This window comes from Macrobrachium nipponense, chromosome 19, assembly GCF_015104395.2.
Source record: "Macrobrachium nipponense isolate FS-2020 chromosome 19, ASM1510439v2, whole genome shotgun sequence".
Taxonomy (NCBI): Eukaryota; Metazoa; Arthropoda; class Malacostraca; order Decapoda; family Palaemonidae; genus Macrobrachium; species Macrobrachium nipponense.
Window position 1 is genome coordinate 58,711,932 of NC_061088.1, and position 14,337 is coordinate 58,726,268.

Below are 14,337 nucleotides of genomic sequence, written 5' to 3' on the forward strand. Positions count from 1 at the left end.
TTTGGGAGCCACCAGGATCATCCGGAGATTCAGGGTGACCAGCACTCGGCTGATCGCCTTGCGAATCAGACAGAAAGGGGGAAAGGCGTAAACGAAGAGGTTGTCCCACAGGTGTTGAAGAGCGTCCTCTGCAGCTGCCCATGGGTCCAGCACAGCCGAGTAGAAAACCTGAAGTTTCTTGTTGTGCCTGGTGGCAAACAGATCCATGGCTGGACGCCCCCACAGGTTGAAGAGCCTTTCCGCCACGTCTGGGTGTAGGGACCATTCGATCCCTATCACCTGATCCCGACGGCTGAGCTTGTCTGCTACTACATTCCTCTTGCCTGGAATGTAGTGGGCTGACAGCTCTACCGAGTGAGCCATGGTCCACTCGTGCACCTGCAACATCAACTGGTGCAACTGGAGGGACACTAGGCCCCCTTGTTTGTTGACGTATGCCACTACTGTGGTGTTGTCGCACATCAACACCACCGAGTGTCCCATCAGACGGTCCTGGAACTCTTGGCGAGCGAGGAACGCTGCCTTGAGCTCCAGGACATTGATGTGAAGGTGCTTGTCGTGATGATCCCACACTCCTGCAGCCAACAACTCCTCCGGGTGTGTGCCCCATCCCTCGGTTGACGCGTCTGAAAACAGCAACATCTCCAGGGGGGGAGTGCGGAGAGGCACTCCTTTTACAAGGTTCCTGTCGTCCAGCCACCAGGCTAGGTCCTGCCTCACCTCCTCCGTGAGGGACACGGGGAAGTACGGCGGGTCTCTTGCCTCTGACCAACTCTCCTTCAATCTCCGCTGGAGAGACCGCAGGTGAAGACGCCCGTGAGGGACTAACTTCTCGAGTGACGACAGGTGGCCGATCACGACTTGCCACTGCTGAGCTGGCTGTTCGTGCCGAGACAGGAACTGGTAGGCTGCCTCCCTGAATCTGCTGATCCGCGAATCTGCGGGGAAGACTCGTCCTGCTACCGTATCGATCAGCATACCCAGGTACTTCATCCTCTGCTTGGGCTCAAGATCTGACTTCTCGAAGTTCACCACGATCCCCAGATTGCGGCAGAACTTGAGGAGTCGATCCCTGTCCCGTAGTAACTGCGAGCGGGAGCTCGCCAGGACTAACCAGTCGTCGGGATACCTCAAAAGACGTATCCCTGACAAGTGGGCCCAAGCAGACACCAGAGTGAACACCTGTGGGGCGGTTGAGAGACCAAAGCAAAGTGCCCTGAATTGGTACACTGTCCCGTCGAGGATGAAGCGGAGGTACTTCCTGGAGGATTGATGAACGGGTATCTGGAAATACCCGTCCTTCAAGTCCACCGAAAGCATGAAGTCGTTCTCCCTGATGGAGTCGAGCACGGAGCGTGCCTCCATCATGAACCGAGACTGGCGAACAAATCGGTTCAGGGGAGAGAGATCTATTACCGGGCGCCAGCCCCCCCAAAGACTTCTCCACCAGGAAAAGTCGGCTGTAGAAGCCCGGTGACCGATCCCTGACGATCTCCACAGCTCCTTTGCTCATCAGCATGGCTTGGACTTCCTGCCGAAGTGCTATGTCCTTGGACGTTCCGGGTACGTAGGTCTGAAGGTGGACCGGGTTGGAGGTGAGGGGTGGCCGAGACTCGAAGGGTAGTAGATATCTCTCCTGAAGGACATCTACTATCCAGGTCTCTGCTCCATAGCTCTGCCATGTTGTCCAATGGCTCGCCAGGCACCCCCCAACTTCCGGCAGCAGGTGAGGGGGAACACCGTCCCTAGCGTTTCCCACCTCTCTTCGACTTCTTCCCAGCTCCCCCTCGTGAGAAGAAGGGCTGGGAGGAGGGCTCGTTATGGTCGCTCCTAGAAGAAGTCGAAGGCAGAGTCTTTCCCTGGGCTTTGATGATGCGATCGTCTTGGCCGCAGAGGAAGCGCTAACCAAGCTCTTGGGTTTGGCTGCAGTAGCGCGAGGCTGCCCAGACGCCTTCGAGACCGCCTGGTGTACTAGACGGTCACTGTCATCAGTGTGCCGTCGCTCCACCGCAGCGTCCACCATTTCTCCAGGGAAGAGAGAGGAGGAACTCCGCACCGGTCCGTTGCGAAGACCCAGAGCCGCCTCACGCCCAGCCGCCCTGGTCACTCGGGTGAGGACTGCGTCCCTACGCCAAAGAACCAGGTTGGCCCACAGGTTTGCCGTCTGGTGGGCTAGGTAGGGGATGGCTCTACTTCCAGACTGGCCCAGTCTCCCGAAAGCCGAGTCACCTTCAGGAGTGATATTTCCCGAGGTGGCCGCGACCATAGACACTGTGAGGGACCACAGGTCTAACCAGGAGAGTGCTTGGAATGCCGCCATGGCGGTTGATTCCAAGGCGAGTGCCTCTTACTGCGAGAACCATAAGTTCTCCGAGAGGAGCTGCTGCAGACACACCCCCGGAGTTAGCCTAGCTAGCTCCGGGTTAACCTGTTTGGGCGGCAGAGGGTCCTCCGATGGCATGTGGAATCTCCTCTGTCGCAGTAGAGGCGTGGGAAGTAGCTTGGAAGACCTGCCAGACCGTAGCGAACCCTCCTGTCCGGAGACGAGAGAATCCACCTGGTCCAGCATGCAAACGAGCTCTGGATCTCAGGAGTGACTGCGTCTTGTGGAGTAGGACCGTCAAGTCCCCCCAACAAGAGCGCCTCCCAAGACCCTCCTCCTTTCGAAGGAGGAACTGCAACAGACCCCTCCCGGTCTCCTCCTGCCACTTGCGTGTACGACTTGGTCGGTCCTAAGACCGTGCCAGGCTCGTAGGGTGTCGTGGTGGGACCGTGAGGAGCGTGCTCCACACTGTCACTCCGGATCACCTCGCTCTTCCCAGCATAGCCCGAGGAAGTTGAAGGGATCGGAGAGGAAGACCTGACGCTCCCCCCTCGCCCACCGACAGAACCAGTGTGCTTGGGGGGCTGCAGGCGATCGCCAACCCGCAGTGGCGATTGAGCTGCAGGCCTGGTCGCGCGGCTCTCTGGACGAGAGCGGCTGGACCGAGAACAACAGCTCCGGTCCCGAGCGTCAGAGGAACTGCTGCTGGTCCCCCTACCCGCCCGGTCGGTCCCAGTGGGAGCGGCAGTCAGGGGACCGGCAGAGTCCGCTGTCGCGGTGCGGGGCCTGTCCTCACGGCGCGTCGAGCCCCGGCGACCGAGGGGGACCTCTTCCTTGTCTCAACCCGCGGCCGGTCTGGGACCATCGTGTCAACCCTGGGAACCCGCGTATCGCTACGAGAGCGATCGCTGGCCTGGCGGGAGTCACCTGAGCGACTCTCACCTGTCTTCCGTTCCATGACTCGGTCCTGGCGCCGAGCGAACTCGGAAGCCTGGACTTTGGCTGTGCGGTCGCCCGCCGACCGCACACTCGGTACCTCTCGCAAACGAGAGGCCGAGACGGAACCTAATGCAGCGGCAGAGCCCCTAGCACCAGGTGAGGAGGTACCGGTGTTAGCCGGTATCCCTCTGGTCCCCGTCTTCTTCTTCCTTGTGGAAGGAGAGACGGGCCCCGCTCCCGAAGGAGCAGGAGGACCAGCTGAAGAACCCACCCTGTCCCACCGGAGTGAGACGGGCCCTTAGAAGTTCCCGAAGGAGACTTCTTAGGGGGGAAGGAGACAGCCTTCTTCTTCCTCGGCCATGAAGCCTTGGAAGCCGAAGGGGAAGAGGCGGCAACAGACGATGATGAAGAAGACGACAACACCTTCCTCCTCTTCTTCGTCAGCTTCCTCAGGACAGTCGTCAGGTCCTCCATCCAGGACGGAGCCGGGGCAATTGCCGAAGCAACATGGCCCGGCTGCACTTGTCCGGAAGGACCTGCGACTGGAGCAGCAATACCACAGGCAGGAACGACGTCAGCAGGGGCTGGTCCAGGTGCGGCAGGTACATCAGGTACGGCAGGCATGGCAGGAGGCGGGGCAGTGGCCAGCGACCTCCTGGGTACTAGTGGCAGGTCCAAGGGTGGGCTCTTGGGGCACAGGAAGTCGGGGGCTGAGGCAAGAGCGGCGAACCCGGGCGGCGGTGTTACGATTCTCTCAGAACGCTAGGAAACGGCGCCTGCACTGCAGCTGAAGGGGTCACCATTGTAATATGCTGCGTATAAACCAGGTGAGGAGGGGCGGCATACCCTGGGGTCCATACGGTGGTGGTTACCGGACCATGCGTAACTGGAGCAGAGCCACTCGCCAGGTGAAGCAACAGCCCCTGAATACTTGGTGTCCCCTGGAGACCCAGCGAGCACCACACCTGGCTGAGGTCGTCACCCGTGGCAGTCGCACCTGAGGAGGCAAAAGTCGGGTTAGTAGGAGGGGTTCCCCTTGCCCGGGGCAGGACAAGTCCCACCCCAAACGAACGGAAGACCCCAAGTACAATTGGATGTCGGGGTACCTCGCCCCCTCCCCCACGCTCGACGGATCGGGTGAAGAGAAGGAGCGAGAAACCCCCCACCGAAGGAGAAGGAGCCATACGCGGGAGCTGAGATGGAGGGAGGAAAGAAGACAACCTGTCCATGACCAGGGGAATAGCCAGAGAACTTCCCGATGACTCCCTGGCAGGCTTACGTCGCTTTCTCCTCCCCTCAAAGCGCGCCCACTGCTCCCCCGACCACAAAACACAAATATCACAGGGCTCGGCGCGAGAGCATTCGTGGCTCCGACACCGAGCATACAATTCATGAGGATCAACCTCCAAGAAGGAGCAGAAGGCCCCACACCAGGGCAAATCCTGCGGCTGATGGGGGGCGTGGGGAACTCTCCAGCTCACGAGAATCCATAATAATGGTAATAAAATACAAAAGCACAAGTACTTACAGTATTTTACACAATCACACAAGAATAGCAAACCAAGATTGAAGAAACAAAGCATACAACGAAAGGCGGGGAGAGAAAAGTGGAGAACACGTCCGTCACCTTTCACGGCCGAAAGCAAAGTGGATCTTCACCTCCCAGTCGCGCGGTGCACAGACTGTTGGACAAGCAGTTAACTACCAAACTCCCTTGTTCGAAGCTTACGACCGGTTCCAGCTGCCGCAAGTTACATTCCTATTGTAAAGGACCAATGGTTTGTATTCGTATCGGAACAATAAAAATGTTTAGAAGATTGACGCCATCTCGATGTTTGCGGAGTCGCTTGAGTCGACAAACTTCCCATTTCCTGTGCTAAATCCGCACACCACTTGTACCCATAGACCCTAGAGCACTTTCATCACAACAATCGTAAACACGACTTCCAACCACTACTTATCCAAGGGAACTACAGCATTCTTTGCGCTCTTCAATTGTTTATCAGTGTTGTCAATTGGTATGTGTTTACCCTCCAAACTGGGTATGAGACTTACACAAAACTGGGGAAATAAGTGAAATTAGCGTATCTACCTATATACATACCTATTACAGCAATTTTATCATTACTGCATTTCTACGATAACTAGACTTCATGGAAACAGTTTGTAAATGCATTGACGTATACAGTTCAAGGTAAATTACAGATTCCAATTACAGGTTAATTACAGTTGACCAAAAATACTGTAGAAAAAGCCTATCTCCAAGGAAATACCCATCACGCCACTATCTACTGCTTAGATGAAATGACAATTTGTCGAAAATTGCATTTTTCCTAACTATACAAACCTGAGGTCCTTTAACAATAGGAAGTAGCTAGCAGCAGCTGGAACGGTCGTAAGCTTCGAACAAGGGGAGAACGGTAGTTAACTGCTTGTCCGACAGTCGCGCGCCGCGCGACTGGGAGGTAAACAAATCACTTTTGCTTTTGGCCCATGCAAAATACACAGAGTGAGGGGTGGCATGAGGAGGGACTATATGTAAAGGACCTCAGGTTTGTATAGTTAGGAAAAATGCAATTTTCGACAAATTGTCATTTGTTCCGATACGTAATACAAACCATCGGTCCTTTAACAATAGGAAGACTCACTTCTTGGTGGGAGGAATCTGAGTCTTTTGATGAACAGACTGGTGTTCGTCCATCCCTGGAATGCCTCCCTGGTCGTAAGAGCGAGGGAGGGATCCAAGCCTCTGTCCGATTGATCGGGGTGTGCACCGCAGGATCAATGGTCAGACCTCTGGGCCGAGTACTAAGAGAGAGGCAAGCGTATCTCTTCGTACCAGCAAGCAAGAACTTGTTCTTGTTTGCAAGAGGCAACATAAAGTATGGGTTGTCTCAAGCTGGCATCCACTTCCTCCCCCTTGTTGGAGGAAGTGGTGGATATACGCTCCTATCCCTAGTGAAAGGGATAGGATGGGGCTCTGTTGAGTAGCTCACCTGCATCTTGTCCTTATCCAGCAGGGTGACGACCGTGTCCCTCTAACCACAGGTAGGAGGGGAAGAAAAAGATGGGAAGAGGAGCCAGTCACACTCTCATTCACTCATCCATTCTTATGGTCACACCAGGACTCGATGCTGTTCGGCCTGCGAGGGTCTGGGTTCGCTACACAACGTGTTGAGCAGCCACCACGGGTCCCAAGGAAAAGGATCCAAGGACCTGTGGCAATATCCCGAAGGTAGGAAGGAAGGGCATGTGGTCTGGTTGACCAGACCCCTGCCTTCAGTACCTGCGCCACGGAGAAGTTCTTGCGGACAAGGCAGCATCTCCTTCGCATCGAAGGCGGTGAAGTCCATTAGGGAGGGTATTGTGAAGGACTCGAACCCATCGTCAGTTACGAAGGGTTCTGAGTCTTCGCTACGAAGATCGGTACGAAAATCGAGCGTCACAAAATCCCAATCCCTGTGCTTGACCGTCTAAAGAGAAGTCATGCAGTTACCTAAGACGAAAAGAAGGGAATAGTCGTATGACCTATCCCTCTTCTCGACTTTGGTTATGTACAGTACTCATACTGACAAGCTATTAAGACGAAGTAATGATTGCTCTGGAACAACCGAACTAAGTCCACAGCATAGTTCGTAACTGACTCGGGCGCTCTGACAGCTGCCGACTGACTGGTTCGGAATCAGTAGAGGCAAGTTGGTCCAAGCATCCGGGTAAGTCACGTGACCTTCGCCCTTTAAAGAGTTATGCTGAGAGACCAAACAAATAAAATATTTGTTAGTCACCGATGCCGGACGGCACGGCGATTGATTCTCTAATGCATAAGCTCAAAAGGCGAAAGTCAATTGCCTTCAAAAGACCGAGGTCCCTGATGGCAAGAAAATCTCATAGACGTTGGATCTCAGCTTAAGGAGAAACAACACTATGTGACGTGAAGACGAAGGTAGGCAATGAATGCAACCTACGTCTTCCAGCTGAATCGAGAGAGGAATCTCAAGATTCTAAACCTGTGCTTACAAATGACTGAAAACGCTAACCGCCATTTCATTGCTGTCCGTTGTGCAATGAAAGCGGGGCGTTCTTCAGTAATGAAACACAGGGGAGTGCCGCTTGAAGAACTGCTTCTCATGGGCTGAACGTTTGGAAGTAGAGCTGGCAGGTGTGGGAGTAGGCGATGTCTTTCAATACATCTGCTAATCCGGGGTGAACAATGAACAATTGTGACACCTCCGAATAAAAGATATTTTGAGGACAAACTCAGATTCCGCAAAAATCATTCGCATTATCGGGATACGATGCAGCAAGAGACTATTACAGAATTCTGTTACCGTGCGGTAAACAGAAAGATGAGAGTCGAATAGATATCTCTGTTTAAAATTCTCGCAATACCGAAGACGATGAATACTAGCGTTTCACAGCAGTAGATGGTCATTCATGTATGAGAGAATCCCCGTTAATCAGAGACTTAAGTCCGTGATTGTTGGGCAGAGATACGGTTGTTATTCAATCCAAGCAGGTGAGAAAGACATAAACAACCGTCTATCTCAAACAGCGGCAGCTGATACTGAAATGCCTCGGGCAATTCAATACGCAAATAGTAGCTGTCGGCTGACTCGTCATCCTGAGTTGCCAAGTAATCCTTTCCACGAAGGAATGCGTTCGGCTAGAACCACCGAGCATAAAAGATATGCTCGAGCAATTATATTTAAGCGAAACGAATTTCGGTAAATATAAAAGCTAAATGGTGTTGTTGTGACAACACCATAAGTATATAAAATTGAAACTGGAAACTCCTGGAGGTTGCAGGCAACCCGGGTTGCAGTTCAATTAGAATACTTTTCGTCTAAGTCGCAATCCGTAGAATAACCAGGATATGCGCTACCCCTCGGACCATTCAACTGCTTAGCAGAATCATGTCGCGAGGTTAATATACGTAGTATATTTGTAGGATTCTGAACAAACGATCTCCATCCTAAATTCTTTCCTTCAAGAAACAAAATAAGATTGGAGATTGACCACCTCGTTCTCTATTAAAGAGAGTGAAGGAGAAGTCTTCCTCGAAGGAAAGCTTCAATGGTGAACAGAATACTAAGACGATAGTTCCAGCCAAACTGGATATTCCCGTCCGCTTCTTCTCTATTCCAGGTTGGTCGCCTACTGTGAGATAGTCTTCTTTCAGCAGCAGTCTTCTTCCTAATGCTAGAAATTCCAGGAATTCGAGCATAGGCGAGGTTCCCGATTATCGTGTAACATATCGGGGATTCTCGTCTCGCTCACTTGGACCGTGGGTCTCGCCTAAGTGTTTGGAGATCGTAAGAAACTCTAACACTCTGAATGCGTAGAAATTCCGTAGAATTCTAAGCAGTCTGCGAAACCCCCACCGAATTCGTCAAACGATATCGGCTGGTGGTCCTCTCAATTCCCGTAGAAATCGAGAATGGGGCAGGATCCTTCCTGGAACGACCGGGCTTACGTCAGGTAGGACCCGAAGGTCCCCCCTGGTAGCGCAGTCCCTCCCAACGTGGGACCTACAGAGACAAATCTCTGTAGGATCCTTCCCTTTCCCTCGTAGCCGTAAGGAGAGAGGGAATGGGGGATGAATTGGATACTCCGCTCGCCTTCCCAGTGGAACTAGCAGATTGGAGAAGAGTAGGAGCAGCCATCGCCTTGCGGCGATGGCCTCTCAGAGTCTGGGAAAACGTATCGTCAGGAGAAAACGTTTTCCCGAGGAGGGTTACGAACTCTCACTGTAGGTAAGGGTCTGCCGCCACTGTGAACGTCGTTCTGGGTGGGGCTGATCGACACCTGACAGGAGAGAGCCGATACCGTCCTCGACTCATTCCAGTCCTCGTCGAGGTCGAAACCTCTCAGGAGGACCGAAGGAGTATTTAAATACTGGTGTCCGAAGACACGTAGAAACGCCGCTGTCGCAGTAGGGAGGTGGAAGTAGCTTGATCGACCGGCCAGAACTGAGAGAGCCTTCTTGTCCGGAGACGAGAGACTCTGGTTCAAGACAGAATCGGCAAGCTCCGATCGCGGCAAACCCACCGTCGGTTTGGGTTCCCTCTCGGGCCCCAAAACGACTCGAGCAGAGACATGGCTCTGCTGGTGGGAGCGGCGATCCTTCCCCCGGTCGTTGTGCTGACGAATCAGTGCAATAACCTGGGTAAAGTTACTCTGAATCTCGGAAGTTACAGCGTCTTGAGGAGTAGGACCGTCCAGTCCCTCCAACAAGAGCAGCTCCCAGGACCCTCCTCCTTCAGAAGAAGGGCCCAGCAACAGATCCCTGACGGCCTCCAATCACTTGCGCGTACGTCCTGGTTGGTCCTAAGACCACCTGGCACGTGCGGCGTCGTGACGGGATCGTGAGCGGCGCATCTCTCACGATCACTCCTATATACCTCGCTCTTCCTGGCGTATGCCGAGGAAGTTGAAGGGTATCGGAGAGGACAGAACTGACGCTACCCCTCACCCCCTGACGGTCGCCTCCAATCACTTGCGCGTACGTCCTGGTTGGTCCTAAGACCATACGTGGCACGTGCGGCGTCGTGACAGGATCGTGAGCGGCGCAAACCTCTCGATCACTCCTAGCTACCTCGCTCTTCCCGGTGTAGCCCGAGGAAGTTGAAGGTAGTGGAGAGACAGACTGACGCTCCCCCCCCCCCGCTCGCTGGCAGGACCAGCGTACGGTGGGGGGCTGCAGCCGATCACCAACCGCGGTGGGGATCGATCTGCAGGCCTGGCCGTGCCGCTCACCTGTGGCGAGCGGCTCGACTGAGAACGTCGACGCTGAGTCTAGCGTCAGGCGAGCTGTTGCTGGTTACGTCTCCGCCCGGTCCCGATGGGAGCAGCGTCAGGTGAACCTGCTAGGCTCGTTGTCGCGGTGAGACGGCGAGCGTTTCCTCTCGGAGCGTCGAGCCGCTGGTACCAGCCATGGCTGGTACCGACGACCGCGGGGACCCCTTCCTCGCCTCAACCCGTGGCTGGTCAGCGACCGTCACGTCAACCCCGAGCAGCCAGCTGGTCGCTGCAAGAGAGCGTCCACTGGCCTAGCGAGATCGATCTGCACGACACTCGCCAGTCTTCTGCTCCGCGCTTCGGTCTTGGCGGCGAGCGAGCTCGAGTGTCAAGACTTTTGGCTGGACGGTCTCCCGGGAGGGAGGGGGACCGTCCCACTCGGTACTTCTCGCTAACGAGAAGCCGAGGCGGATCCTGGTTTAGCGGCAGACCGCTAAAACAAGGCGAGGAAGTGCCAGCCGAAGCTGGTACTCCTCTGGTCCCCGTCTTCTTCTCCTTGGTAGAAGAAAAGACGGGCCCTGTTCCCGAGGGAGCAGGAGGACCAGCAGAAGAGCTCCCCGAATCGCCAGGAGCGAGACGGGCCCTTAGAAGGTCCCGAAGGAGCCTTCTTAGGGGGGAAAACACGGGTTACCAGCTGGTCGCTGCAAGAGCGGCCGCTGGCCTGGCAAGAGTCACCTGAGCGTCTCTCACCCGCCTTCGCTCCGTGCCGCGTCTTGGCGCCGAGCGAACTCTGGCGCCGAAACTTGGCTGCACGGTCTCCGAGGAGGAAACGTACACTCGGGATCTCTCGCGAACGAGAGACCGAGCCGGAACCTGGCGTAGCGGCATCGCCGCTAGCACCAGGCGAGGAAGTACCAGAGCTAACCGATACTCCTCTGGTCCCCGTCTATCTCTTCCTTACGGAAGGGGGGAAGGGACGGGCCCCGCTCCCGAAGGAGCAGGAGGACCAGCAGAAGGACCCCCCGTCCCACCGAGGTGGGACGGGCCCTTAGAAGTTCCCGAAGGAGACTTCTTAGGGGGAAAGGCAGCCTTCTTCTTCTTCGCTTATGGGCCTTAGAAGTCGAAGAAGAGGCAGCAGCAGACGATGAAGACGAAGATGACAGCTTCCTCTTCTCCTCTTCCTCGTCAGCTCTCGCAGGGACAGTCGTCAGGTCCTCCATCCAGGAGGGAGCCGGGGCAGTTGCCGAAGCAACAGGGCCCGACTGCACCTGTCCGGAAGGACCCGGGACTGGGGAAGACACACCGTGGGCAGACCACCCACATGGACAGGCACAGGAATCAGGAGCGACAGGAACAGCAACCAGCTCAGGAGCGGCAGGAACAGCGGCAGCGTAGACCCAGAAGGGACAGCCAAGCCAACAGCGGGAATCACATCAGCGGCAGGTACGGCAGGCCCAGCGATCGCCTTGTAGAATCATCGGCAGCCAGCGGAACCTGGGTCCTGGCGGGCCGGTCCAGGGCGAGCTGCTGGAACAGCGGAAGTCTGGGGCAGGCAACACGAAGAAAACAGGCGGCGGCGGCAACCCCACCTCGGTACGGCTGCGGCCCTAGTAGCGGCAGACGGCGTCATCGACACAGCATGGGGAGTGTAGACCAGGAGGGGTGGGGGGAGCAGCATAAGCGGCCGTGGTAGTAGTGGAGACCGCCCCAGACCTCGCTAGACGCTGCAGCAGCCCGTGGATGCTAGGCACGCCCATGCCTCCGCGGTGGTCCATACCTGTCCAAGGTCGTCTCCCACGGATGTAGCACCTGCGGTAACATAGATAGATTAGTAAGAGGGGTTCCCTCACGCACGGGGGGAGACATGCCCCACCCGAACGCAAGGAAGACCCCAAATACAAAATACAACGAAGAAGCTGAGCGGGGGGCAGGAAGGAAGACGAAGAATCGGATACCAAGGAGTCGCGGGAGAGCTTTCCGACGACTTCCTGGCAGACCTTCGCTTCCCCTACCCCCGCACAGCAGTGAAAAGTAATATGAAAATGAAACAGAATACTGCCCTTGCGATTCACTTCATAGAACTTAAAGGGGAAAAGATCAATTCCCGGGTAAGAACGGAAACTTGATCCAATAATATGATGCTATCATAAAATATATATGAAAATGAAACAGAATACTGCACTTGCGATTTCATTTCACATAAAAAAATCGTAAGGATCAATTCCCGGGTAAGAACGAAAATTGATCCAAATTAAATTCATGCAAATAAATAAATGAAAATGAAAAGAATATTGCAATTGCGAATCCACTTTCATTGCATTCTATTATACAAAATTAAAAGGCTCGTGCCGAGCGCAAACACACTCTCGGTAACGAACGCACAGGGCAAACATATAATAAAAAGAGTACTTACATTTTTCAATTACACACTTTCGCCCAAAATACATGACTCGGCGCGAGCGCGCCCGCCCTCGGCACCGAGGCATAATTCAAGGGTTCAATTCATGAAAAGAGAGGAAATCGCCGCATCTACGGCGATAACTCCATGTTGGTTCATAATTAAGTAATGAAAATGAAAACAGTGTACTTACAGTTTCATTTTCAAGTCAAACAAACCATTAGTAGAAAACACAATATAAACAAAGCATACGACGATGAAGCGGGCAGAGAGCGATGACGAACACGTCCTTCACACCCGCGGCCGAAAGCAAAAGTGATTTGTTTACCTCCCAGTCGCGCGGCGCGCGACTGTCGGACAAGCAGTTAACTACCGTTCTCCCCTTGTTCGAAGCTTACGACCGTTCCAGCTGCCGCTAGCTACTTCCTATTGTTAAAGGACCTCAGGTTTGTATTACGTATCGGAACAACCAAATTTTGTATGCAATGTAATGGGCCAAACTTTTGTAAGTAGAATAGGGTAAAAAACCGCATGGTACAGGGGTGGACCATGTACGATCAATGTGTACAACCCCAAGAAAAGTACATTATAACGCGTCCCAACACCGAAGTAGAGGTCTTTAGCTCCTTTTCTCACCAACAGATGCCCATCTCCGATGTCAGGACGCTTTATAATGTACTTTTTTTGGAGTTGTACACATTGATCGTACATGGTCCACTCCTGTACCATGCGGTTTTTTACCCTAGTACTAGCGTGTCAAAGTTTTGTATGCAGAGTAAAGGGTCAACATTCTGTATGCAGTAAGCTATAGCGTCCAACTTTTGTATGTAGAATAGCAGGTTAACTGCAAATAGCTACGAACAAACATGTGTTTCTAGATCGGGAATTACTAAAGTTGTAAAAGTTTACATTTGAGGCAGCTTCCCCCAACCCAAATACCTACTACTACTAGGCTAGGTAGTAAAAAATAAAAAATACTTTACAAGGGTCAGCCTTTACTGTTTTAGGTCTTTCTATTTTTTTTTACTAGGCTACGTAGGCTTTGTCAAACAAGTTGGTAACAAGTTCTAAATTGCAAATACTAAAAAGGTACGTTCCTGAACCCAAATAGCCTAGGCTAAACAACTGCAGTTTACATGAGGCGTACTGTGGATTTTCACAGGCCTACTATAGCTAGATACTACTGCTATACCTACATCATAAAGACCGAATAGCAAATACTTACTGTGGCTGTTTTCATCATAATCTATAGTAGTATCACCCGCCATAAGCACTTCGGGTCCGCCCCCTCAAAAGAGGCTAGGTAGTACCTTAGGTAGTATACTCCTAGTTAACAGTCAGGCGATAGCGTCGAGTTTCTCCCAGAAATAGGATAAGCACTTTCCATTAAATCATGAGAACAATTTGCTTCATCAGCAGAGCGAAAACATCTTGACCAAAGTAAAAACACAAGATATTTAAGGCAGAGGGGGGCGGAACTCTTCACAGTGTGGATGGGGAACCAGACTTGATCAGCTGTCAGCTGATTGTTTACATGTGAGCGACACGAGTAGTACTCATATCGCATCAGCCGCTACACCAAAATCATTAGACTTAGATAAGCCTCTCCCTCCCCTTCACCAAAAGAAAAAAAGAGGAAGAAAATAAACTCGTGCCATAAATCGAATGCAAATTGTCATATAGACACTCTATTGTAGGACCAGTTAATTTACACTTAAAGTACTCAAGTCAGTCTTCAGCGACATGAAGGTCTCATCACTCAGAAGTGTGAAAAATGACAAAAGGCAACGGAAAATAAATATTCATTTGGCAACATCGCAGAAAACCATCTGAATGAGGAAGACCCTCTATGAGATAATTGCTTTGAGAAGGAAAATGTGTACAGATAATTAACAAGAACATAAAAATAAAGTGACTATGCGGATTCAGAGAAGCCCAT

The 14,337-nt window shown here is 53.0% G+C and overlaps 1 protein-coding gene across 3 annotated transcripts in view; it reads right to left on the bottom strand.

The window, feature by feature from the left end:
• The window catches only part of LOC135217351 (WASH complex subunit 4-like), a 953,363-nt gene extending 939,359 nt beyond the window's left edge, over positions 1-14,004 (bottom strand). For 2 of the 3 annotated variants that reach the window (XM_064253202.1, XM_064253195.1), the window contains exon 1: positions 13,624-14,004. In XM_064253202.1, the coding sequence (XP_064109272.1) occupies positions 13,624-13,666 (43 nt within the window). In that variant the 5' untranslated portion in view covers positions 13,667-14,004. The remainder of the gene's footprint in view (positions 1-13,623) is intronic. The other variant, XM_064253186.1, reaches the window with a different exon arrangement.
• Between the last annotated feature and the right edge of the window lie 333 nt (positions 14,005-14,337).